Source organism: Musca autumnalis, unplaced genomic scaffold, assembly GCF_047663935.1.
Source record: "Musca autumnalis isolate F117 unplaced genomic scaffold, ASM4766393v1 scaffold_1, whole genome shotgun sequence".
Lineage (NCBI taxonomy): Eukaryota > Metazoa > Arthropoda > Insecta > Diptera > Muscidae > Musca > Musca autumnalis.
In genome coordinates, this window is record NW_027411644.1 from 248,792,078 (window position 1) to 248,818,254 (window position 26,177).

The window sequence follows — 26,177 nt, forward strand, 5'->3', positions numbered from 1 at the left end:
TAGGAAGTCTTCTATCTATAAAAGACCCCTTTTGGAGGTCTTCAATCTATAGAAGACCCTTTATACGTGTATTTGATCTATAAAAGACCCTTTAAAGAGGTATTTGATCTATAGGAGACCATTTTAGGTGATCTCTCTCTATAGAAGAACCCTGTAGGAGGTCCTCTATATATAGAAGACCCCCTCAGGAGGACTTCTATATATAGACGTCCCCTTCAGGAAGTCTTCCCTCTACAGAACACCCCCTTTAGGAGGTTTTCTATCTATAAAAAGACGCCTTTTGGAAGTTTTATTCCTATGGAAGACCCTTTAAAGATGTATTTAATCTATAGATGACCTTCTGTCTATAGAAGACTACTTTACGACACCTTCTGTCTTTAAGTGGGTCTTCTATCTGTAGAAGACCCCTTTAGGAGGGCACTGTATATAGAGGACCCCTTTTGGAGGTCTTCCCTCTACAGAATACCCCCTTCAGGAGGTCTGCTATCTATAAAAGAACCCTTTTGGAGGTCGTCTACCTGTAGATGACCCTTTAAAAACGTATTTGTCCTATAGAATACCATTTTAGGGGATCTTATGTCTATAGAAAGTCATTTGAGCGAGTCTCCTCTCTACAGAACAACCATTTAGAAGGTCTTCTATTTATAGAAGACCCCTTTAAGAGGTCTTACATCTATAGAAGACCCCTTTAGGACGTCTTCTATGTATATAGAGGACCCCTTCATGAGGTCTTCTCTCTACAGACCACCCCCTTTAGGAGATCTGCTATCTATAAAATACACCTTTAGGAGGTCCTCTATCTATAGAAGACCCCTTTAGGAAGGCTTCCATATATAGAGCAATCCTTCAGGAGGTCTTCCCTCTACAGAACACACCCTTTAGAAGGTCTTCTATTTATAAAAGATCCCTTTTGGAAGTTTTCTTCCTATAGAAGACACTTTAACGAGGCATTTGATCTACCTTCTATCTAATGAAGGCTATTTTGCGACGTCTTCTGTCTGTAGAAGAACCCTTTAAGTGGGTCTTCTTTCTATAGAAGATTATTTTAAGAGGTCTTCTGTCTATAGAAGACCCATTTCCCATTTATATCACATCCTATTAGGAGGACTTATATATATGGAGGACCCCTTCAGGAGGTCTGCTATCTATAAAAGACTTCTTTTGGGGGTCTTCTATCTATAAATGAGCCTTTAAAGACGTATTTGACCTATAGAATACCATTTTAGAGGATCTTCTGTCTATAGAAGAACATTTGAGCGAGTCTCCTCTCTATATAGTAACTCTTTAGGAGGTCTTCTATATATATAGATGATCCCTTCAGGAGGTCTTCTCTCTACAGACCACCCCCTTTAGGATGTCTTTTATCTATAAAAGAACCCTTTTGGAATTTTCTTCCTATAGAAGACCCTTTAAAGAGGTATTTAATCTGTAGATGACCTTCTGTCTATAGAAGACTACTTTACGACGTTTTCGGTCTGTAGAAGAACCTTTTAAGTGGGTCATCTATCTATAGAAGATTCCTTTAGGTGGTCTTCTATCTATATAACATCCCATTAGGAGGTCTTCTATAGAGGACCCCTTCAGGAGGTCTTCTCGCTACAGACCACCCCCCTTTAGGAGGTCTTCTATCTATAAAAGCCCCTTCTTGGTGGTCTTATATTTGTAAAGGTCCCCTCTTGGAGGTCTTCTGTCTATAGAAGACCCCTTGATATATAGAACATTTTTGGGATCTTGTATCTATAGAAGACCCCTTTAGAAGGTCGTCTATCTCTAAACGGTCCCTTTTGGAATTTCATGTTAAGATGTCTTTTGTCAACATAAGCCCCTTTTAGGAGGTCTTCTGTCTAAAGAAGTCAACTTTTGGGGGTTCTACCTATGGAAGATCTCTATAGAAGATCCCTAGTGGAGGTAATCTGTGTATAGAGGATCCCTTCTTCTGTATTAAAAATCTTTAGGAAGTCTTCTTTTTATACAAGGCCCATTTCTGTCTATAGAATACCCCCTTAAGAAGTCTTCGATCTACAGAAGACCCCTTGAGGAGGTCTTCTATCTGTAGGAGACCCCACTCATTGGGTCTTCTATGTATCGAAGACCCCTTTGGGGAATTTTTTTTTGTATTCTGTATTAATATGCTCTTAACCAATTTTGGCACATCGTTGATCTTTCACTTGGAAGTCCTCGACCTATGGAATAACCCGTGGGGAGGTCTCCTATCCATAAAATGCCCATTTATGAAGTCTTACCTTCATGAGGTCTTCTATTTCTATCTATATAAGACCTATTTAGTAAGTCTTTTATCCATAGAAGTCTTTTTCAGAGGTTTATAGAATATCCCTTTTGGAGATCCATTTACACTAAAGGGGATCCAATTACAAAGAAAATATCTACCTATAAGAGTTTATCGACCTTTTAAAAAACTTTGTGAGAGGAAGCATTATATCTAAAAATGAAAATGTGCTCCTCAATTGTTTTCCTGCCACCAAATACTGTTCGCCTGTCCACCTTATCAACGTGTGTATTCTGTGTGGCACAAGAAGCATTAGCATTTTTATTTTTTATTGATTATTTATGCATAAATGCATACATTTGCATCTAGCAAGGCAGCATCTAACCTAGCTCTAGAAACATCGCTACCATTGATTGTTTCGTTTCTACAATGGCCAAAGAACATGCAACAACATACAAACAACAACAATGTTTATTCAACTTTTAAACTAATAATGTTTGGTGATTTTCTTCCCCTCTAACTCTCAATGAGTAGCTATTCTCAAGATGACTGTGCCTGATGATGGTAGTGAACTAGATTCAGCGCCTTGAAGACGCATCTACTGCTATATTTGCTGCGCCACTTGAATATGCATTTGAAACTGATTATAAAGTCAAAAAATATGCTATGATGATCATACCCGGGCATAGTGGATAGAAGACACTTGCATGCATGCCTGATTGCTATTAAGCTTATTTTCCTAGGAGAGATGCAATGCAATGCAATATGCCTGAAACCCCAAGTGCAGTAGAAAATGTTGTTAACGTTCATATTTTTTACGTATAGATTCTGTGTGTTTTTTCGGTTTACCACCACTGAAATGATGCGGCATATTTTATGTCCTTTTCTAAAAAATATGAATGCATATGAATGGCAATGGATGAGTAGCATAATTGTCTTATGAGTTCACCATAATGCTGAGATAGAGATATGGAACACATCTCCAGTCTCTAATCCAACGATGTTGCAATGCAACATTCTCCTAGTCTTTGGTGGTGAGGTTACAACGACACAGTGAAAAGTAAAACATTAAATTTAACCCAGTTTTCTTTGGGGGTATCCTTCTGTTAGCAAAAAGTTGCTGTTTCGTCCATTTAGAGTTGTTTTTTTTTTACATTTTGACTTGCCTGGCCTCTTTAGTTTGTTCAACATAGAAAATGTGTCACTGCTGCTGTTGCTGCTGATGTTGTCATTTATAATTCATATCAAGGATTTTCAGTTTATAGCAGATAGGTAACCGTTCTTACGCCAGTGTTTTGAATGAAAAGTTTTGTTTTCTTTTCTAGGCTAACATGAATCATGGGGTTATGTGTGGGAACGGTTTCTTTCAACAATGTTTGGGTACATAGATTTCAAAGATAGTGAAACATATTTTCACAACATTCATATGAACTTGTTTTCCAAATACGTATATTTTTGATTAATCCTCTTCACCTCTTTTTATTAAATTTACAGTAGAACGAGTACAAGCAATTTTGCTGGAGTCCAAGCCGAAATTAAACAAATAACTCGACTCCGACTCTGGGCACATTTTTTCTACATTACAGAAATATAACATTAAAGTCGGGACACAATTTTTTTAAAATCATTATTTTTTTCAAAAGAAAGTTATAAGAAACAAGTAAAAAAGTATCGGTAGACTTTGCCGACAGAGATATACCCTCAGCCTATGTGAATCGAAACTATGGACAAATCAAATGTACTTGGGGTCTTTTCAGAATTTTGTGGCCCTTTTTGGACATTTGAACTTGCCGACAAAAATGTGGATTAGGATTAAAGTTCAAAAGTGTTGCGGAGGAGGTACTTAAAGGAATGGTCCGACGTATTCCATTATGGTATTGGATCTTATTTTGTTAGTATGCCGGGAAGCATGGACCTGTCCACGGAAAACATAATATCGCTGTAAACAGGACCACAACGGAAATCTTCGGTAAACATTTCCAAAGGATTTTCGAGCAGACCATAAACTGTTGAACTTTTGTGGGAGAGATTCCCTAAGCAGAGGACCGACATGGGGCATTTTAGAAGTTAAACTAAATTTGGACAAAATATTATGAGATCCAAAGTTTGGACCAAATTAGTTGCCCCGTTCAAAAGATATCGTGCATATCATTTTAGCGACATTTTGTTTAAATATTGGGGGAAGTATCGGAAGTTGTGGAACGGTATTGCCCATCTTCGAACTGAAACTAAGTTTGGAGAAAATATGACGAAGGCCAAATTTTGGACCAAATCGGTTGATCAGTTCTAGAGTTACCGTGCTCTCCAGCTACTACAGATGGTGCCATAGGGGTTTTTTACACCTTTCGGACTGTTTTCTCAAGAAGTAAGGACTTGCCCCTGTCAAAACTTTTACCATCGTAATGGAGGCATCGAATGCAAGATGCTTCAACAAAAACAGGTCTTAATGTGAGCTTTTCCGAAATTTTGTGTGGGAGGTATCCGAAGGAGTGGACCGATATAACCCATCCTCGAACTTAAACTAAGTTTTGACAAAATATTACGATACTCAAAATTGGGTTCGAATCGGACCGATTCAATCGCTTGATCTGTTCGAGAATACGGACGGACATGGCTAAATAAACTCCAAATTTTCTGAAACGGATTTCGTCCAAACATACTTGGGGTCTAAAACCATTATTTCGATGTGACAAAATTTTCCCTTATGAAAGTGTATATTCAGCTATAGTGTTTTGTGGGATTTTTCAGACTTAAACCACTATCTAAGCCATAATAACTAGCTCGAAAGATATTATTCGCCCCTTTAAAAGTAAGAAGGATCAATAGAAATCCCTCGTGAAAAAAAGAAGATATGTCCGTTTAAATTTGAAAATGTAAGAAACCCTCTTTGCCCATTTGCCGTGCGTTCAGCCATAAGAACGTTAAAAACTTGGGTTTGTGCGCCGGGTTAGTAACCCTCCCCTAGCAAAAGCAGCCTACTTAAAAAAAAACAAAAGAAAAACAAATCCCTCTAAACTTGACGACCCCCGCAAAAGTTTTAAGGACCATGATCTGCGAATCTGCACCTGGAATGTTCCCACACTTTATAGAGAAGGTGCAGTTTACGCATTGGCAGATGTACTTGAAAAGTACAAGGCCGACATTACTGCCATACAGGAAATACGATGGAACGGGAAAGGCGTCACAACAACACCTAAAGGTGACGCACTGTATTATAGCAGCCATGACACAAAGCATGAGTTTGGTTGAGGATTTGTAGTTGGTCGGATGTTAAAACATCTGGTCTCCAGCTTCACCCCAGTGAATGAAAGACTCACTGCAATTCGATTAAAAGCAAAATTCTTTACCATCAGCTTTATTTGCGCTCATGCTCCGACTGAAGACAAGGACGAACAGACCAAAGATATATATGACGAGCGCTTAGAAAAAGTTATGACCGTTGCCCTGCCCATAACATTAAAACTATACTCGGCGATTTTAATGCCAAAATTGGAAAGGAAAATATCTTTGGCCCAACAGTCAGAAAATTCTGTCTTCACAATGAAACATCTGACAATGGCGTGAGTCTGATAGACTTCGCAGCGCCAAAAAACATGGTAGTAGTTAGCAGCACCAGATTTAAACATCTCGACATCCATAAGCTCACCTGGATGTCTCCAGATCAGAAAACAAGAAATCAAATTGATCACGTTGTGATAGATAGAAGACACTCATCGAGCGTGTTGTATGTGCACTCGTTCCGAGGTAAAGTACGAACAGACACAGCACGAAAGTTAGACATCGGTAAGCTGCAATCACAACAGACATCCAAGGCATATTCCACTCAACTAGCCCAATTGCTTAATAAAAACACTAGCAAAGCATTGCCCACTCCATGCAAACAGCCGCATAATCCATAATTGGAGACCAAAGACCTCAACCAAGGAATCCATGGTATGATCAGGAGTGTCGTGCTGCTACCGAAGAGAAAAATGCGGCATATAGGGCTGCTTTACAATCCGTAGTGTAGCGCACGAGAAAGGTATCAGGAGAAAAGGAGAGAGGAGAAACGTCTTTTCCGAGAGAGAGAGAGAGAGAGAGAGAGTTGGAAAAGCGGGAGTGTGAAAAAATCGAGATGTACAGGAGCCAGAATGAAGTCCGAAAATTCGACCAAAGAGTAAAGCATCAAACTGATGGCTTTGGTACAGGCACCTCCTCCGGTAGAGACCAGCAAGGTAATTTGGTGGCTGATACAGATAGTGTGCTCAGGATATGGATAGAGCATTTTTCAAACCTGTTGGTATCCAGCGAAGACGACGAAGATACCACAGATCCAATCCCAGAAGATGGTATTGAATGTATACCGCACAGCCAAGATGAGGTAAAGAGAGCAATAAATCGGCTGAAGAATATTAAGGCAGCAGGAGCCGATGGCTTACCAGCCGAGCTTTCAAAACCGGGGGCGACACGCTGATACGGTGTATTCAGCTAGTTAGCTCCATCTGGCAGGAAGAACGAGTACCCGACGATTGGAACCTGAGTATCCTGTGCCCCGTCCATAAGAAAGGATATAAGACTGTATGCTCTAACTATAGGGGCATAAGTCTACTCCCGATTGCCTACAAGATCGTGTCAGGGATAATTTCCGAACGACTAAAGCCAATGGTCAACGAGATAATTGGGCCATACCAATGCGGCTTTAGACCTGGCAAGTCCCATTGACCAGATATTTACCCTGCGGCAAATCCTGGAGAAGACCCCAGAGATGCAGTTCGACACCTACCACCTTTTTGTCGATTATAAAGCAGCCTTCGACAGCCCACTACCTTCAAAGGTATTCCAGGCCATGTCTGAATTTGGTATCCCCGCAAAGCTCATTCGGCTTTGTAAAATGACTTTAACTGACACGAGATCCTCAGTTAAAATAGAAAAGAACCTCTCCGAAGAATTTTTACCAAAAGAGGCAAGGAGACAGCCTCTCGTGTGATCTCTTCAACATCCTGCTGGAAAAGGCTATTCGAGAGGCAAACGTCAAAAGAAGTGGCACAATCTACAGCAATAGCCACATGTTACTTGCTAATGCTGATGATATAGACATGATGGGACGATCAGTAAAAGAAGTAACCGATACCTTTATGAAGGTCGAAGGAGAATCTGCTAAAGTGGGTCTGGCAGTAAACGGCGGGAAGACTAAGTTGATGGTGTCGACGTGCAATGCGTACATAGCGATCGGGCCAACTGTTGACGTTGGTTCCTATAATTTTGAGGTAGTAAAAGACTTCCTCTACTTCGGCACCGCCGTAAACACAACTAACGACATCAGTTGTGAAATAAAAAGAAGAATTGTATTGGCCAACAGATGCTACTTTGGTTTAAGTAAGCAGTTTAAAAACAAAGCCACATCTCGTCAAACAACAATAACGCTCTACAAAACACTGATACTACCCTTGCTGATGTATGGCTCCGAAGCATGGGTACTTGCGCAAGCATATAAGGCAGTGCTTGGTGTGTTTGAGAGAAAAATTCTTCGAAAGATCTACGGACCAATCTGCGTTGACGGCGAATATCGACGTCGCATGAACCACGAGCTGTATCTGTTATACAACGACAACAATATAGTTAAACGTATTGAGATGCAACGATTGCGTTGGCTAGGCCATATCATAAGAATGAGCGATGATGAACCCGCTAAAAAGGCGTATAAATATGAGCCGCTTGGCGGTGCACGCAGAGTTGTCAGGCCAAAGAATAGATGTCGCAAACAAGTGGATGAAGGCGCGGTAGTCCAGAAAGAGAAGCAACAGACAGAGAGAAATGGAGATCTTTTTTTACTTCGGCCTATAGAACAAATGTTCTGTAATGGACCAGCTAAGTAAGTAAGTAAGAAACTCAGATTTTCACTACTTTTACCGTTATAAAAAATAAAACGAAGTGACCCAAACGAACTAAAGGCATTGTCGTTGTCTATGGATCCCAACACGGTATAATTTTGCATCAGAACGTTTGAATATTTGTCTAGTCTACTTTTGTAGCACAGTGCTATTTATCGAAATGTTTCGAAAAATTTGAACCTTCTCAAGGCTAAAACTGCCTGAAGGAGCGTTCTAATGCGTTTGCGATATATTAGGGAGTTCTTAATTACTGTCTTGGCTTTTTGTCCTTGTGTTGGATCGAAAATGTCAATGGTTTGGCTGTTATATGCCAAAATGTCCAAAAATCGTGGATAAAAAACTCAAAGTCAAAATCGAGAGGCTCGATTTTCACGGCAGATCTATGGTCTAGTGGACTTTTTTGCTCAGTTCAATCCCAGGAATATGAAACGTGAAGGGCCCATAAAGGTTTTCAAATCGCCCCGGCCTAGTGTATATACTCTCGTTAGCATAATGCTGAGGGTGAAAACATAAAAGCAAACGGTATATTATAGAGGAGTTAGAGGACGATCCACACGATATTTACTATCCTCTGAGGTCTAGAGTTTTCATCTCTATTTTTTGGTTCAACTGATCCTTTAAATTTTTGCAAGCAAAGGTAAAGTTCTTTGACAATCGAATTATGATTGGACCTTTAACGTCTTCTATAGAAGTCCTAAAAATGTTTTGCCAGAAGACCTACTTGTCTTCCCACAAAGGTCTACCCATATACTCATCCGTTCGCTAAGCAACACGTCGCAGCCTTAAAACCCTTTAGTACTTTTCGTACCACTACGAATATCCAAAAACCCAGCCTTATTTTAATCCAATTATTCACTCACTTATCACAAACCTCTTTATATATTAAGATGAGCCAATTAATAAGTGATTTTTGCCTTATTTCGACCCACTCTATTATATATTATTTTGCGTGTCATTCATTCATTGATGAATGAATTTAATTGAAGCGTCTATATTGCTGGTTTATTGGTGGCTGGTTGCCAGATTTTCTACTCGACTCCCCCCCTTCCTCTCCCTCTACCTTTGCTTCTCTCATTGTGTTTACATATTTAAATTGTCTTTGGGTCCAATTTTTTAGTACAACTTGTTCTCTTGTGATTTTGTATATGTATTTATTTCAATTCAAAATGAATTGACCGTAAATTTAAAGTAAATTAAATTGCAAAAATTGTTGCTGTCGTAATGATTGACAGAGCAATCGATCGCTTAGTTAGCTGCTTGGTTGCCTACTCTACCTACTGCATAAAATTGAGCAAACACCGAAAAGAATCAGTGATGGTGAACGTACTTATACAAGGTTCAACAAAATGTGTAACAACTAAGCCATGCTTATGACTCAGACTTTGGCGAACAATATGTGTTGGTTGGTCAAAAGTTAAACAAGAATTGTTACATTTTAAATTGAAAAAAAAAAAAATAATATAGATGTTGTGTTTAGGAGGCTTGAGTTTCTTGCTATACTTCCATTATTTCCTTGGTGCAATAAAAAGCGAATGGAAGTATTTCTCAACTTGAAATGAGGAAATCCGATTATTGCATATTACAAGAGTTGTGAAAAGAAAAATAGTTAAATACGTGTATTTTTTGTAATGGAGTTTATATTTTCAACATTTATTGGAGCAAATTTATAGATTTTGATGGATTTGAAATTTTAATAATAATCTTTAAATGCGCCAAGTTTATTGAAAAAAATGTAAACAGTAATGTCATATAGTAATGATACTGTTAAGGCATATTGAAAAGGTATTGGCATTGATGTTATTGGGAAATGGCAACACTAAGAAAGGGGTTTGACATTTCATATTCGAAGAGCTGGAATGATACCACTACCTATTCAATATGCCTTGATTACTATTTAATAAGTCCATATGTACATTAGGCAATTTTTCTTGCGGCAATTGTCAGTTTGTCGGTGAGAGAGGGTGTTGAGAGGCAAAGGGTTACTATATGCCTCACCTCTCTCTCCAGCAAACTGACAATTGCCGCAAGGAAAATTGCCTAATATAAATATGGACTAACTTAATAATAAAAAAAATTGTGTTATTATTTTTATAAAGCTCGATCACAAAGTTTGGGGGTATAAACATTTTTTTGAGATTTAAAATTTCGCTTCTTATTAAATATAAATGCCGTTTATAGCGCACCCAAGTGATCACCCTTGACCGATAACAACAAACATTTACTTTATTGTTGTTTATGCACTGTTTTGGTAAACAATAAATGCACGTCTCGAAATTCTCTTTTTATTCAGATCACTGAACTTCTCTCGTTTAACAAACAGAGAAATCAAAAATTTATTATTGTAATAAATTTTTTGTATGACAACTGTGAGAGACATGTGTGAGGCAAAACAAATATTGCTTGAGAGAAGCCTAACTTCATACATACCCAACATGCGCACATGCATTAGGGTTATGACTTTTTAAAACCTAAGATTATATAAAGTCCTAATTATACTGCGATTCCATATGAGCTTTTTTGACAAACTTTTGAAGTTACTATAAGCAGATATATATAACTGAAAATAACCAAAATGGCATAATATTTTCTTTCTCAATAAATAATATTAAAAGTGGTTTGTGCGGGACTATTTTCAATATTTAAATGGAATAAAAGTTGTTATCGTCAATAATAGGCAAAAGTCCATTTACTTGAGCAATTAGAAATATTTTTTATGAGATTTTTTTTCACATCATAGCACATTGGGCCCAATGACAGGTTTTTGAGGCAACAAGTCACTGGAAGCAGCTAGAGCTACCAAATTTCGTTCCAATGTTTTTAATGGGCATAAAAGTACTTCTGCAAAATTTGGTAAGAATCGGTTCAGATATAGATATAGTTTTCATGTATATGTTTCATCCGATTTAATCCGATTTTATATTTAAGCCCCACAAAGGTCACAATTTGCATCCGATCGCCTTAAAATTTGATATGGTAAATCCTGTTCAGGTTAGAATCAGGTCCTGAAAATTTGGCTCTGATCGGTTCAGATATATATCTACATATATATAGAAACCTTTTCAGGTATACAATGATGTTCGAAATATAAATCTTCTGAAATGGCTGGACCGAATTTGATAAAATTTTGTTTGTAGATTCATAAGGTCTGAGAATAGATCGTAAGGTACTTTTTATACCGAAAAATGGAGGGGGTGGGGGACCTCCCCCACAACAAGTTTTAGCCAAACGCGAAATCTCAGAGATTATTAGACGCATTGGTATACAAAACAATAGTAATTGTGACCTCTATCATTAATTTATGTTTTGGAAGTAGAAAACCGCGATCGCGTCCGTTATTTGAAAACTTTATAATTACAGGTTAAGATCTTGAAATTTAGTAGGTGTTTGTAGTACCAGTTATTAAATTTAAAGATCTAGAATATTGAAGATTTCAATGCTTGGTGTAACTCGGATAAGATTACTATAAAATTTGGCGACTTGTGTCATATTGAGCATCGTCCAGTCCCAACCCAATCTAATAAAATAAAATATCCACAAGTAAGTAATTTTCTATAAGTATTCGGATCCATACGGACATGAAATTTTTTTACACATATAGTACTCACTATTACCTTCTATCAGATATATATAGTTTCGACAATACGTCGCAATACCGCGAGTTTTATTCCAAAAACTATTTAAACTACAATACGAACTACACAAAAAATACACCACAAGTCTACTTCAAATATTCCTTACCAAATCTAACTTCTTTTATTTCTTAATCAGAATATTAATTTATATACCTTTACACGTTTTATCCATTAAAAAAACTGTTTATTAAATCAGCGGTTTTTAATTGCCGAGCGAAACAAATTTGTTCTTCGTTGGATAAATTTTTATACAATTTTACAAAGTAACATGCAATATCTTTGACAGCTCGGTATGTGACCACGAAGCGTTGCCAGGTTGAAATGATTTTGTTTCTAAGTGGCTCAAAGTGTTAAGAATCTAATCCCGTTACTAATTTATACAAATATATGACTTCAAAACTAGACTTTTTGCCTCAGAAACCTGCCATTGGGCCCAATGTGCATAGTATTAAAAATATTTTTTAATACTTAAATATAATAAACTTTTTTTTTGACATTATTAGGCAAAAGTTCATTCATTCCTGCTACAGGAAATCATTTTTGACAAAGAAGGTCTAAAAGTCATAACCCTAACGTACATACATATTTTTGTGGTTTTCCTAGAAAGAAGCATAAGTTAACTTGTGTCATTTTTGAGTTATTGGTACCACACTGATGTACCTTTTGAGAGCGTTCCATAGTAAAAATCCATTTTCAGGTAAAACGTTTTATCTCCACTTTTATAAAAAAACTGAAAACATTTAAAAATGAAGATTTAGGGTTTCGAAATATATTTATTTTTGAAGTTCGATACAGGTGTTTGGCAAATTATTTTGCTGTTTAAAACATTTTTGTCCAGACTTTAACCACTCCTTCGGGTACCTGTTTACTAAAACAAGTAAAAAAGTATCGGTCGTCTTTGCCGACAGAGATTTATCCTCAGCCTATATGAATCGAGACTTTCATCTACCTACAGAATTTCGAGGCTCTTTTTGGACATTTGAACTTGCCGACAAAAATGTGGATTAGGATTAAAGTTCAAAATTCTGCGGAGGAGGTACTTGAAGGAATGGACCGAAATAGTCATTTATGGAAGTTGACTTGCCTAATTATGAAAGTTGGACTTGCCCCTGATGAAACTTATACCGTCGTATGGGGCGCAGTGAATACAAGTTGCTACAGCAAAAATCAACCGTTCCGAGAGCAGGTCCTAAACTGCACTTTTACGAAATTTTGTGTGGGAGGTACCCGAAGGAGTGGACCGATTGAGTCCATATTGGAACCTCATCTAAGTCGGGTGGAAATTTCCCGAGGTTCAAAGTATCGGACCAAATCGGTTTATCCGTTCGATAGCTATCGTTCGCACAAATTTTCCGAACATTTTCGAAATTTTGTGGGGGAGGTACCGGAAGGAGTGGACCGATATAACCCATCTTCGAACTTAAACTAAGTTTGGACAAAATATTACGTAAGCCAAATTTTGGTAAACATTTTTCGCATATTACATGCCTCGGTACATTTTTTTCGAGGTTAAGTCCATACTTCCTGCGATAATGGCAAGAAATCTTTTAAAATTCTGCTGCCCCGAACTAAAATGACTGACTTTATGAGTTGAGTATCCAATTGACCGATACTTTGCAAAACTGTCTCGCATAAGTTTAAAATTTTCGCCTAAGTAAATTTTTACAGAAGGTACTCTTTGTGGTCCGGTTTACAGCGATATAATATTTTTGGCGGCACATCAATGCTTCCTGACATAATGGACCAGCTCTAACAAATTGACGTTGACCAACTAAACTGTCTTTAGACCGACAACTATGGCCTAGTTTCAGAGAGTTCTCTAATCACCGTTTCAGAGATCTGCACAACTCTTCTGATCTGCACAACCCTTCTGCTGCAGCCGCTTGTCATATACCTACCCGAAGTGAGACCAAACTTCCTAGCAGAGGCATCAAATGAGCGTGATGAATTTCGTCGTTCCAACAACAAGCGGTTAAATCATCTGAAGAGTTGTAACATTGGAGCCACTCCTGAAGTTAGGACCTCAGTCACGTTTGGAGACTTTACGCTGACTGATCCGAAGAGGTGCCCAAGTTATTTCGATCGACAGTTTGTCAAGCACCCCGGGCGAAAAGAAGAGTACTACGTCACATTAGATCTCTTTCTGCCACAATTTACAATGGATGATGTTGCGAATGTCATTAGGAATGCTAAATCATCCAAAGCGTTGGCCCCTGATGGAATCTCCATGCTAATACTGAAACAGCTGGTGTACCGAGAGTCGAGTATCTGACAAAAAGTTCTCAACCTGTTGCTAGCCACCCACATCGTTCCCGAAGTCTGGAAAATTGAGAGGGTGGTCCCGGTACTGAAGCCAGGCAAAGATGACATCAAAGATGAATCGTACAGGTCGATTTCCGTAGCAAAGGCTGTTGAGGCTTTAGTCCTTCCCAGTTACCGATCACCAGCATGGGTTCCGTAAGACAACAGAACGACAACAGCGCTCCACGCCACACATATTAGTTCACACATATAAGTTCACACATATTAGTCGAGGACTCAACCTGAGCATGCCGTGTGATAGAACAGTCATGGTGGCGTTCGACTTATCTAAAGCCTTTGAATCGTTGGATGATCAATTATATATGTGAACGCTAGTCGTACGCAGAATTCAGTAGTTCCTCAAGGTGCGTTGATATTTCCGGAACTGTTTAACCTCTGCCTCTCGTGGTGTACATCGCCTCCAGGCGACGTTGAGATCGTAACATATGCGAATTATTGTATAATAGGGTGAACAAAATTTTTTTTTTTTGATTTCCTACCCCCTAATTTTTTTCCATTTGATCCAAAAGCCCTTTATATGAAATTTTATGGCGATCGGTTAAGGTTAACCCGTGCCAACCTAGCGATCTTTGTTTCCATGGTAATTTGCATGGGACCAAACGTGCATTTTAACCAAAATTCTCTAAATGCCACAATTATGGTCCAATCGTTGTGGCTTAAACACGATTTCTACAAAAATTTTTAAATTTTGGCCGATTTTGGGTATTTTGGACCCTATATAGCTATATCAAAATCCGATCCGATTTTCAAAATTTTTTGTAGGAATCGTTTTTAATCCATAATAGTAGCTAGTAGCTTTCAACGATTGGACCATAATTGTTGCAATTAGAGAAAAACATTCCCAGACGAGCCCTTGTATAACACTCTTTCCAAACGTTGTGTATACCGAAAAAATTGACATATTCCGTAGAGCAGGGGTGAGCAGGCAAATTGTGAAAACGTACTCTTAGTTTTTGTGAACCATAAACAATTAAAAGTTTATGCAATTTTTTATTTATATTTTTTAATAATTTGTATTGTAAACGATTTTGGACAACATTAATGTTTAAAAAATATTGAAATAAGTAATGAAACATCAAGAAAAATTAAATATTAATTCTCCCTTAAATTTGCCTCTCTCTCTCGATTTTGCTCAGCTCTGCCGTAGAGGTTGCAATTTTAGTGATATCAATTCAATATTTTTCCCTCCCATTAACGGTATTGAATTTCATTAAGATCGAAAAATATTAAGATTCAAAATTGACTAACAATTTTTGTGACAATCAATCCCACGGCAGCTGGTTCTTTCGTACCGCATTGACCCGAAACTATAGTGTTTCGACCAGCGCACGGTGGTCGAAAGCACTGATCTAGCGGCGCGAAATTAATAACTTGCAAACCAATTGAAATACGTCACTGAAATTTTGCACAAACTAACCTTGTACCTGTGGGTAATAATGAGCCAAATATGTACAATATCGGCTAATGTTTTGGTATAGCCCCCATATAACGGTACCTTCCGATTTTCGGTATTTTGAGGATTTAAGCCACAATTTCGTAGAAATTAGGTGTAATTTGGTACTTAGGGTTCCTAGTGGTCACAAAATATTTCCACCAAAAAATTATGGACATAGGTGCACATAGGTATTTTGAATATCATGACCACATTTTTAAACCAACATGGCTGCAATTTTGCATTCCGTATTCTCACTGCGTATAAAATCTTCTTACAAAACATTTTCAGGACGGATTTATGTTTCGATGTAGCCCCTTTTGTGGTACCCCCGATTTGTTGAAATTTTACTTGTTATCCCATATTTAATACCATATTTAGCTATAATATGGTATTATAGTGTCTCCGGGGATAGAACTCCTCCTTGCAAACTTTTCTCAAGATAGGCCCATATTTTGATTTAGCTCCCATACAAATGCACAGCTAAATTTGTATGAATTTCATGCAAAATCCATTATTTTAAAAGTGCAGTCATCAAAAGATTTGCAAATATTTGCAGACCTAATGTGGTTATTCCGTATCCAGAGAGTCCAATTTAATTCCCCAAAAAATAATCGAAGCCAAGTTCGGCCATGTTTACAAGATGCACTCTATGGAACAAGCGCGTACAACCCATAAAAACACTAAAAAATTGAATTTTTTGAAAATTAATTGCTATATAACCAAGTTCCTCCAGACCCCAAACTAATTTTTATAATTTAAATCACACCCTCTGCTATTAATTAAAAATAAGTCTTGTCCAGTTTCATTACGAATTTATTTAACATTTAAACAAATATGAAGCTAATTTTTTTGCAACAATTTTTTAAAATCTGATGCAACAAAAACTCTTGTATTTGATAGTGAATAACTGAGTGAATAATTACAACAACAAAAATGAAAAAACAAAATCTTTGTCTGCAAAGTGTCTGTAATCGATACAATGGAAAATATTTCGCAATTATATAGTTCGACTTTTTTAATTTCGCGCCGCTAGATCAGTGGTTTCGACCAGTGTGCAGCGGCTGCCAACCCAGCATCAAACCTGTGCTTCACGTAGCTTTCTATGCTGCTACAACAACAACAATTTTTGTGTAGAATTCCGGAAATTTTTACTCTATGACAACAATCCGCAGCCCTTTACTCGCGACCAGGCAAAGAGAGCATCTCTCTCCACTCACTAACTGAAAAGCGATGCACTGACAACAGTGTTTGCTGAAATTGTTGTTGTTGTGTGCCGATTGCAGCTCTATGAGGAATATTTTTGGCCCTAGACTGGGTTTTGTGACGGAAGAAAATCCCACCTTTACATATATACCAAAAGTTTAGATTTTGCTATTCACATCTCTGAGATATGGCCTAAAAAAGACAGGTGTCAAAATTAAAAAAAAAAAAAAACATATTTTTGGACAGCTATTTTCTAGAGACCACAACTCTTGAAGTAGCCGGTGTATCTTTGTAAAGTGACTTTTCTTCTCTTCGACTGAAAATTTCCACAACAATTTGAAAAAAATTGTCTCGAAATTTTGAATTTTCATACGATTTCGGCTGTACGGTCATGGTTCAACTAATTAGATCATATTTTCTTACCCTGACTGAATATCGCTATGTAAATGACCGTTCTGAAACGATTTATCTTCCAATGAATCTTTGGGCTCACATATTTTTTATTTTTGTTTAGGCAGTATCTTTTATAGAAAAACTTGACTTTGGAAGAGTGGAGTGCAGTTTTCCCTATTTTGATAAAAGATTCACACAAAAAATTGAAAAATATTTCTTGAAACGTTACATTTTCATAGGACCTCGACTGTACGGTGGTGGTAGCCATTTCTTACTTGTTTGTGTTTGCTGAATAGAAAATTGTTAGTTTTTCTTAAAAAATAAAAAAAGTACCTTTCCACAGCAAAAAGTAAAATTTTAGTACTTTTTGAAAGTTTCAATTTTCCATCCCTGAGCTGTCGACAAAGCCGACTGATTCTTTTTAAAATTTATTAAATTAAATTTGTAATTAATTTATTAATTTTCGACATAGGTAGTTTTCATTGAAACCCACGGATTTATATGGTGGTGACAAACACTGATCTTACAAAGTAGCAATCTTTTTGTCCATCCCTCTTCCCTTAACATTCGCTCTCTTATCTTGTTTGTTTTTAAAAATTTTGTGACGAAATATTAAAAAAATACCTACTCTGAGATTTTATTTTGCGCCCAAACAAAATTGCACAAACAAACATACCCCATATGCCATAACCCCCTACAAAAAGAGCAGCTAGCTGTCTGATATCAAAAACCGAGAGGGAGAGACAAACCAAATTTCGAATCGCAAACAAAACGCCAGTCTTTTGTGAACAACAATAGCGTGCGGTCGGGTCGGTTAGTTGTTCATATTTTTGTTGTTGCTTGTTGTTGTTTATACAAATAAAAGCACTTAACAACTATCGAAAGCGACAACGTGTATTGCCATCTGAATTATCTAATTTAGTATTTTTATCCGCCACTTTACTTTAGCTGCAATTAAATGAAAAATATTTCCCTGTTGTTTGTTGTTGTTGTACACGGTGACTAGCCACTTGAAAAGACTGAATTATTAGATAGGCAGACTGCTGCTGCCAGCTGGATTGATTATTATTTAAATATTAGAAATATTACGAACGTTTACCGCGACCGCCCATATGCCTGTGGAGATAATAATAAATAAAGCAACAAACAAATTAAACAACAACAGAGGTAGAAGTATATGTGTCGGTGTGGGTTATAATTATTAATCATTGGATTCCTAAAATCATCATCCACCTTGCGTTTATCAATAAAAAATAATTCAGTTTTTCCCTAATTTGGCCGCAAACAAATGAATTGTCAACGTCAATCGAAAATTGTCAAGCAGTAACTGAAGAACTTGGCGGTATAGACGCTAAGAAACACAACAAGATCCAACAACAAACGAATAAGAGCTTTAATCTACGCATTCGAAATGAAAGCTGTCAAAAATAAATCGCGTTTATTTCTGGGTTTACGCAAAGCCCCAGCCGATTTACACAGTGCAAAGTTCATTCATTATACCGGACCCACGTATGTGGACAGTGCCATTTACGATTTGGAGGATTTTCAATCAATTTTATTTGATCCGAAGTTTGATAGAACGAAAAATACCGTCCTCTATTTACATGGCTATTTGGAAAATGTGGATGTTGAAAGCATCCACGTCATTGTGGATGCCTATTTGAAGCGGACAGACACAAATCTAATTGTTTTGGATTGGGGTGAATTGGCCGACGGCAATTATGCCTTTGATGCTGTGGTAAATGCCAAACAATTGGGACCAGTATTGGCCAAGATTTTACTTGAACAATTTCACAATGGCTTGGATATTGAAAAATTCCACATAGTTGGTCATTCACTGGGCGGTCAAATGGCTGGCATTATTGGCCGTGAAATCTATGCTCGAAGTAAGAAAACCAAAAAACTTAAACGGATATCAGCCTTGGATCCTGCATTCCCTCTCTTCTATATGACAGCGGGTATGGCCAGTCATTTAAGTCGTCATGATGCTGAATTTGTAGATGTCATACACACCGATGCCTGGATTTATGGGGCACCATTTAGTACCGGCACTGCCGATTTTTGGCCAAATGCCGGTAAAACACTACAACCAGGCTGCCCCAAGAGAAATTATCGCATGCTAACCGACAATGATTTATCCAGCCATCGTCGTTCCTGGTGGTTTTGGGCTGAAAGTGTGGCCGATGAATATCCTGCTAAATTTAATTGTGTCAAGGCCAAAGACTGGTCCGACTTTAAGGTGGGCAAACTTATCAACGATGACAGAGAACATGTTGTCATGGGTCATGATTGTCCCACAAATATTTCTGGTGATTATTTCCTGCAAACTAATGGCTCAAAGCCGTTCGCCCGTGGCGTCCAGGGTACATTTTATGTTGAACCTAAGGATTTAACCGGTTATCGTTATGTGGAAGATGAGTTGGAGACATAGTTTTAAATACTTTTAGATGTTTTGTATATATAAAATACCTATAACGAATTTGTTAATTATATATTTTTTATATAAAAGTGAATATAATTTAATAATATTGGAATTGTTGTAAATAAGTATAGTTTTATTTAGTGGAAATAATCAACACGTTTCGTGATGTAATGTTGTATTTTTATATTTTAATAAAAAAGAAACAGAACTAAGGGAAGAACAGAAGTTAACTTATTTTCATTTGATTGTGGGTGGGTAAGCCAAATTGTACCTTGGGCGGATCAACTTAACAAAAAAAATGGAAGAATGTATGGCAACATAATTTATTGCAACAAGTAAAAAAGAATCAGTTAGCCCTCAGCTATGGCTGTACAAAAATACAATAACAGGACTGGTGGGTCAAAATGTACTATTAGCAGTTTCCTAACTTTAAAAGAAAATAACGTTTTCGTGTGTGACAAAAGAAGTTGTGGAAGTTTCCAGCGTATATTTTTTGGATTTGGTATCATAAAATATATATAATTGTTCCACAAACATCCCAGACGAGACAGGGGAGACTTCTCTCATATCAGTGAGTGCACCCCGATACATATTAGCTCAATGATATGGGACCTACTGTTTATCGCCGAGTCCGAACGGCGTGTCTTACGACACCACTTTATAGATAAGTTTTACAAGGCTGAAATACTCAGGAAATGTCGCCAACATTACTGAGGGTTATTTTGCCACCGTTGAAAAGTTTGATGTTGCCTGGCCGGGGAATCGAACCCACGACCTTCTGCGTGCAAGGCGGGTGTGCATACCATTGCACCACGGTGGCACCGGTATCATAAAAAGTAAGCCTAATTATTCTCAGGCAGACCCAGTTTACAGAAAAAATAATCCTCCATCTATCAAGAATGTAATATGGACGAGGTTTTTGAAACATTCGGGCCATTATCGTGAGAATATCGAGAATAAAATTATAACGTTGAAGACGTTAAAACGTTAGTATGAGAGATGTAAGAAGAAGAGGCTCCCAAGAGTTGGGGCACTTTTGCGCCTATATCTCAATGAGTATTGGCAAAAAATTATAATTTTGCTGTAATGGCCTCGACGACTACCCGCATTAAAATTTAAACAAGAGTCCAGAAGTGGTCTTAAGCGGGATTATTGCACAAAACTGATGAACTTTGCGGATTAGGTATCTGATGGAATGAACCAACATAGTGAATTTTGCAACGGAGTCTAATTTTCTGTGTTATTCCTCGCTATAGTTATCGCGCAAACCAGCCATTTCATTTGGTCACAGTAGGATGTTTATGTCAGGAAGCATGAATTTTTCCCACGAAAAAATTATATCATTGTAACCGGGACCGCAAAGACTACCTTTCCATGTAATCCTCGAAGAGCCCTTAACGTAGACTTAAGTGTAAATTTTTAATTTTTACGGGTAGTACTCAAAGGAGTTGTCCCATACACACCTTCTTGGAATTTCATGTACGTGTTTGGAATAAATATTCGTAAGTTATTGTTCTCATCATAATTTTAGTTGGTGCATGCAGTTAGTGTTGTAATTAGGTCCATTAGGACTACCTCCGGTAAAAAAATTAAAAAAAGGAAGATAAAAATCAAAATCGTTTATAGAACAATATATTTTTATTGCGTACTTTACGGGGTGTCACACAATGCAGTGGATAACTGTTCACAGAAAGCACGTGCGAACTCTCTCGCCCTAACGCAGGTTTAAACCAGCAATGTCCACCCTATTTCCCTATTGCATACTTTACGGCAGCGATGTGCACCATATTTTTCTATTGCATACTTTACGGGGTGTCATTGTGTGAGTGCATGCTTCTTCAATGGGTTGAATTGTGTGCGTGGACAGAGCAACGTTAAATGAGCGCACACGGGCGCCTAATCGCCTGACGCTGGTCTAATTGTGTGTGTGCAGAGAGAAACGTTCACTGAGAGCACGTGTACGCTCTTCCTCCTAACGCTGCTCTAAGGGCTGTCATTGTGCATGTATTTTCAATTAGTTGTGTGTGTGTGGAGGGAGAAAAGTTCACTAAGAGCCCATGGGCGCTTTCTTGGGCATCGATGCGCTAAACTGAACAACACTGAATTCCCCGAGCCTGATCTAATATTAGAATAGGTATCGCCACCACATGGGTTTTCAATGAGTTGAATTGTTTGTTGAGATAACAACTCAATTTTATTGCACGCGTTACTCTCTTTGAAATTTTTCATGATAACCAGAAAGGCGGACGAACCTATTTCGTCTCAAAAATATCTGAATCGGATTCGAGTACCACCGTTGTGCAATAGTAAACACTCTGTCATGCGCACTGAATGCCCGGGTTCGATTCCCAGGCCACCAACATTATAATGATGTTTTTATCAGCGAACGTTAAAAACTTGAGTTTGGGCGCCGGGTTAGTAACGCTCCCCTAAAAAAAAGCAGCCTACTATGAAAAGACGAAAGGAAAGAAAAAACAAATCCCTCTAAAGTTAACTAACCACGCAAACGTTTTAAGGACCATGATCTGCGAATCTGCACCTGGAATGTTCGCTCTCTTTATAGAGACGGTGCAGTTTACGCATTGGCAGATGTACTTGAAAAGTACAAGGCCGACATTACTGCCATACAGGAAATACGATGGATTGGGAAAGGCGTCACAACAACACCTAAGGGTCACGCACTGTATTATAGCTGCCATGACACAAAGCATGAGTTTGGTTGCGGATTTGGTCGGAGGTTAAAACATCTGGTCTCCAGATTCACTCCAGTGAATGAAAGACACGCTGCAATTCGATTAAAAGCAAAATTCTTCAACATCAGCTTTATTTGCGCTCATGCTCCCACTGAAGACAAGGACGAACAGACCAAAGATATATTTTACGAGCGCTTAGAAGAAACTTATGACCGTTGCCCTGCCCATGGCATTAAAATTATTCTAGGCGATTTTAATGCCAAAATTGAAAAGGAGAATATCTTTGGCCCAACAGTCGGGAAATTCAGTCTCCACAGTGAAACATCTGACAATGGTATGAGGCTGATAGACTTTGCAGCTGCAAGAAACATGGTAGTTAGCAGTACCAGATTTAAGCATCTCGATATTCATAAGGGCACCTGGTTGTCGCCAGATCAAAGAACAAGAAATCAAATTGATCACGTTGTGACAGATGGAAGAAATGCATCAAGCGTGTTGCATGTACGATCGTTTCGAGGTGCAAACATAGTCTCGGACCACTACCTTGTTGGAGCAAAGGTACGTACCAGATTAAACGTAGCAAACAAAGTGCGAACAGACACAACGCGGAAGTTGGACATCGGTAAGCTGCAATCACCACAGATAGCCACAGCATATTTCACTCAACTGACCATTACCCACTGCATGCAAACAGCCGCAAAATCAGTACTTGGATACCAGAGACCCCCACCAAGGAATCCATGGTATGACCAGGAGTGTCGAGCTGCTACTGAAGAGAAAAATGCTGCATATATGGCTACTTCAAAATCAGTAGCAATGCGTAGCGCACGAGAGAGGTATTGTGAGAAAAGGAGTGAGGAGAAACGTCTTTTACGCAGGAAAAAGAGAGAGTGAAAAATGGGAGTGTGAACAAATCGAGATGTACAGGAGACAGAATGAAGTCCGATAATTCAACCAAAGAGTTAAACATCGAACTGATGGCTTTGGCACTGGCACACCCTCCTGTAGAGACCAGCATGGTAATTTGGTAACTGATACAGATAATGTGCTAAGGATATGGAAAGAGCATTTCTCCAAACTGTTGGCATCCAATAGTAGCGAAGTAAACGATGATACCACAGATCCAATCTCAGAAGATTGTATTGAATGTATACCACCCGGCCAAGACGAGGTAAAGACAGCAATAAACCGACTGAAGAATAATAAGGCAGCAGGAGCTGATCGCCTACGAGCCGAGCTGTTTAAAACCGGAGGCGACACGCTGTAAGGTGTATGCATCAGCTCGTTAGGTCCATCTGGAAGGAAGAAAGCGTACCCGAAGATTGGAACCTGAGCATCCGGGACACAGGATCCATAAGAAAGGAGATAAGACTTTGTGCTCCAAATATAGGGGCATAAGTATCCTCCCTGTCGCCTACAAGATAGTGTCAGGGATATTCTGCGAACGACTAAAGTGCATGGTCAACGAAATAATTAAACCTTACCAATGCGGCTTTAGACCTGACAAGTCCACCATCGACCAGATATTTACCCTGCGGCAAATCCTGGAGAAGACCCAAGAGATGCAGATCGACACATACCTCAATGCTCATTCGGGTTTGTAAAATTAGTCTAACTGACACAAGATCTTCAGTTAAAATGGGAAAGAGCCTCTCCGAAGAGTTTTGTACCAACAGAGGTTTCAGTCAAGGAGGCAGCCTTTCGTGTGATTTATTCAACATTCTGCTGGAAAAGGTGATACGAGAGGCAAACGTTAAAAGAAACGGCACAATTTACACCAATAGCCACATGTCACTAGCTTATGCTGATGATATAGACATCATGGGCCTATCAGTAACAGAAGTAACTGATACCTTTATGAAGGTCGAAGGAGAATCTGCTAAAGTGGGTCTGGCGGTAAACAGCGAGAAGACCAAGCTGATGGTGTCGACGCGCAATGCGCCCATTGAGATCTGACCAACTGCTGAAGTTGGTTCCTATAATTTTGAGGTAGCAAAGGACTTTGTATACCTCGACACCGCCGTAAACACAACAAACGACATCAGTTGTGAAATAAAAAGAAGAATTTATTGTCCAACATATGCTAGTTTGGCTTAAGTAAGCACTTCAAAAACAAAGCCACAACTCGTCAAACAAAAATAACGCTTAACAAAACACTGATACTACCCGTGCTGATGTATGGTTCCGAAGCCTGGGTATCTGCGCAGGCAGATAAGGCAGTGCAGTGAAAAATTCTATGAAAGATCTACGGACCAATATGCGTTAACGGTGAATATGCGCGTCGCATGAACCACGAGCTGTATCAGCTATACAACGACATCAGTATAGATAAACGTATCGAGATGCAGCGATTGTATTGGCTAGGCCATATCATAAGAATGAGCGGTGATGAACCCGCTAAAAAGGCGTATAAATTTGGGCAGCAAGGCGCTGCACGCAGAATTGGCAGGCCAAAGAATATATGGCGGAAACAAGTGGATGAAGAGATGACAAGGCGCGATATTCCAGAAAGGGAAGCACTAAACAGAGAGAATTGAAGATCTTTTCTTAGTTCGGTCTATGGAACAAATGTTCTGTAATGGGCCAGCTAAGTAAGTAAGTGTTATCAGCGTAATTTAGGGACCCTTTTCTAAGTATTTCAACCATGGAAAGCTTTTCTACAGGTTGTGTCTTGAGAGATGTACCTTCAGCCTGTGACGTAATGAAAAGAAGCAGTCCTACTTTTTGTTCAAAACTTTACAGTTGTAAGTCCCAATTTACTTTAGGCGAGTTTACTTGCGGCAATTGTCAGTTTGTGGGTGAGAGAGGGTGTTGAGAGGCAAAGGGTTACCATATACCTCACCTCTCTCTCCATCAAACTGACAATTGCCGCAAGTAAACTCGCCTAATGTAAATTGGGAGTAATGAGTACTGTAAGAAATATCCGAAATAAAAACCATGCCCCTATAATGAAGAGTTTTGAAATTTTAGGTGGGAAGTACCCGAAGGAGTTAGACCGATATAGTTCATATTTAATTAAATTGTGATCAAAATATTAAGATGCGCAAAGATTGGTTAGTTATCGTGTCAATCAGGCACTTTAGTTGGCCACCGTGAATATTTTTTAGAGCTTTTGGACCATTATCTCAATGTCAGGAGGCATTTTCTTGACCACGAAAAGCATTATATCGTTGTAAGGAGGACTACAAGAAGAACTTTCAGTAAAAATTTACAAACGAACTTCGAACAGCTCTTAAACAGCACCTAAGCAAAAATGTTGAATTTTGTGGGCGAGGTACCCGAAAATGTTTTCTAATATATACCTTCTTGGAACATGGGGTTCGTTTGGAAGAAATTTCGCGGTGGGCAAGGTTTCGGCCAAATTGGTTACTGAATCCGGAAGTTTTCGTGGTCATCTGTCATTTGAGTTGGTGCCGGCAGGGTTATTTAGGGTTTTTGAGACATTAAATGTGCCTAAACGGTTGAAATACACTAAAAATTGAACCGGTATATGGGAACTATACAAAAACGTGTAAAATTTCTAGTTCTAGTCGATGTATTGATAAAAAATATTTTTGTCGTAGCTTTCCATACAAGCGGGACCCCGGTACCAGGACTATATGTGTAACAATTATCCTCCAGTGCGCAACTTTTACTTTAATGTTGTTGGGCACAGAGGCATAATTGTTCTTAAAATATTCGCCTGTATTATAATTCATTTTATTATACTACTCGGTAAAAGCGTCCAAATTTATCCTCACTTTAAATTCTTAACCCTTATCAACCAATAGCTTCTATGGTTAACTAATCTAATCCACAACAACACTAAAACCGTGGCGCTTTAATGTTTGTATCTAATCTATATTGCTATTGAATTGACACATTATTACCTATATTTTTAAATAAAATAATCGCAACGGTATTGAAAAGATAATATTAAAATTATTTATTTAAGTTCTGCACAAGAAGAATTTCATACTTGTTGAACATGGTATTGTAGT

At 38.3% G+C, this 26,177-nt stretch overlaps 2 protein-coding genes across 8 annotated transcripts in view; both read left to right on the top strand.

The window, feature by feature from the left end:
- The window catches only part of Atg16 (Autophagy-related 16), a 611,817-nt gene that overhangs the window by 340,052 nt on the left and 245,588 nt on the right, over positions 1–26,177 (top strand). The window lies entirely within an intron of this gene.
- LOC141389325 (lipase member H-A) lies at positions 17,845–19,729 on the top strand. The gene has a single exon (XM_073960684.1). It carries the CDS (start codon positions 18,494–18,496, stop codon positions 19,511–19,513), a length of 1,020 nt encoding a protein of 339 aa, XP_073816785.1. The 5' UTR covers positions 17,845–18,493; the 3' UTR covers positions 19,514–19,729.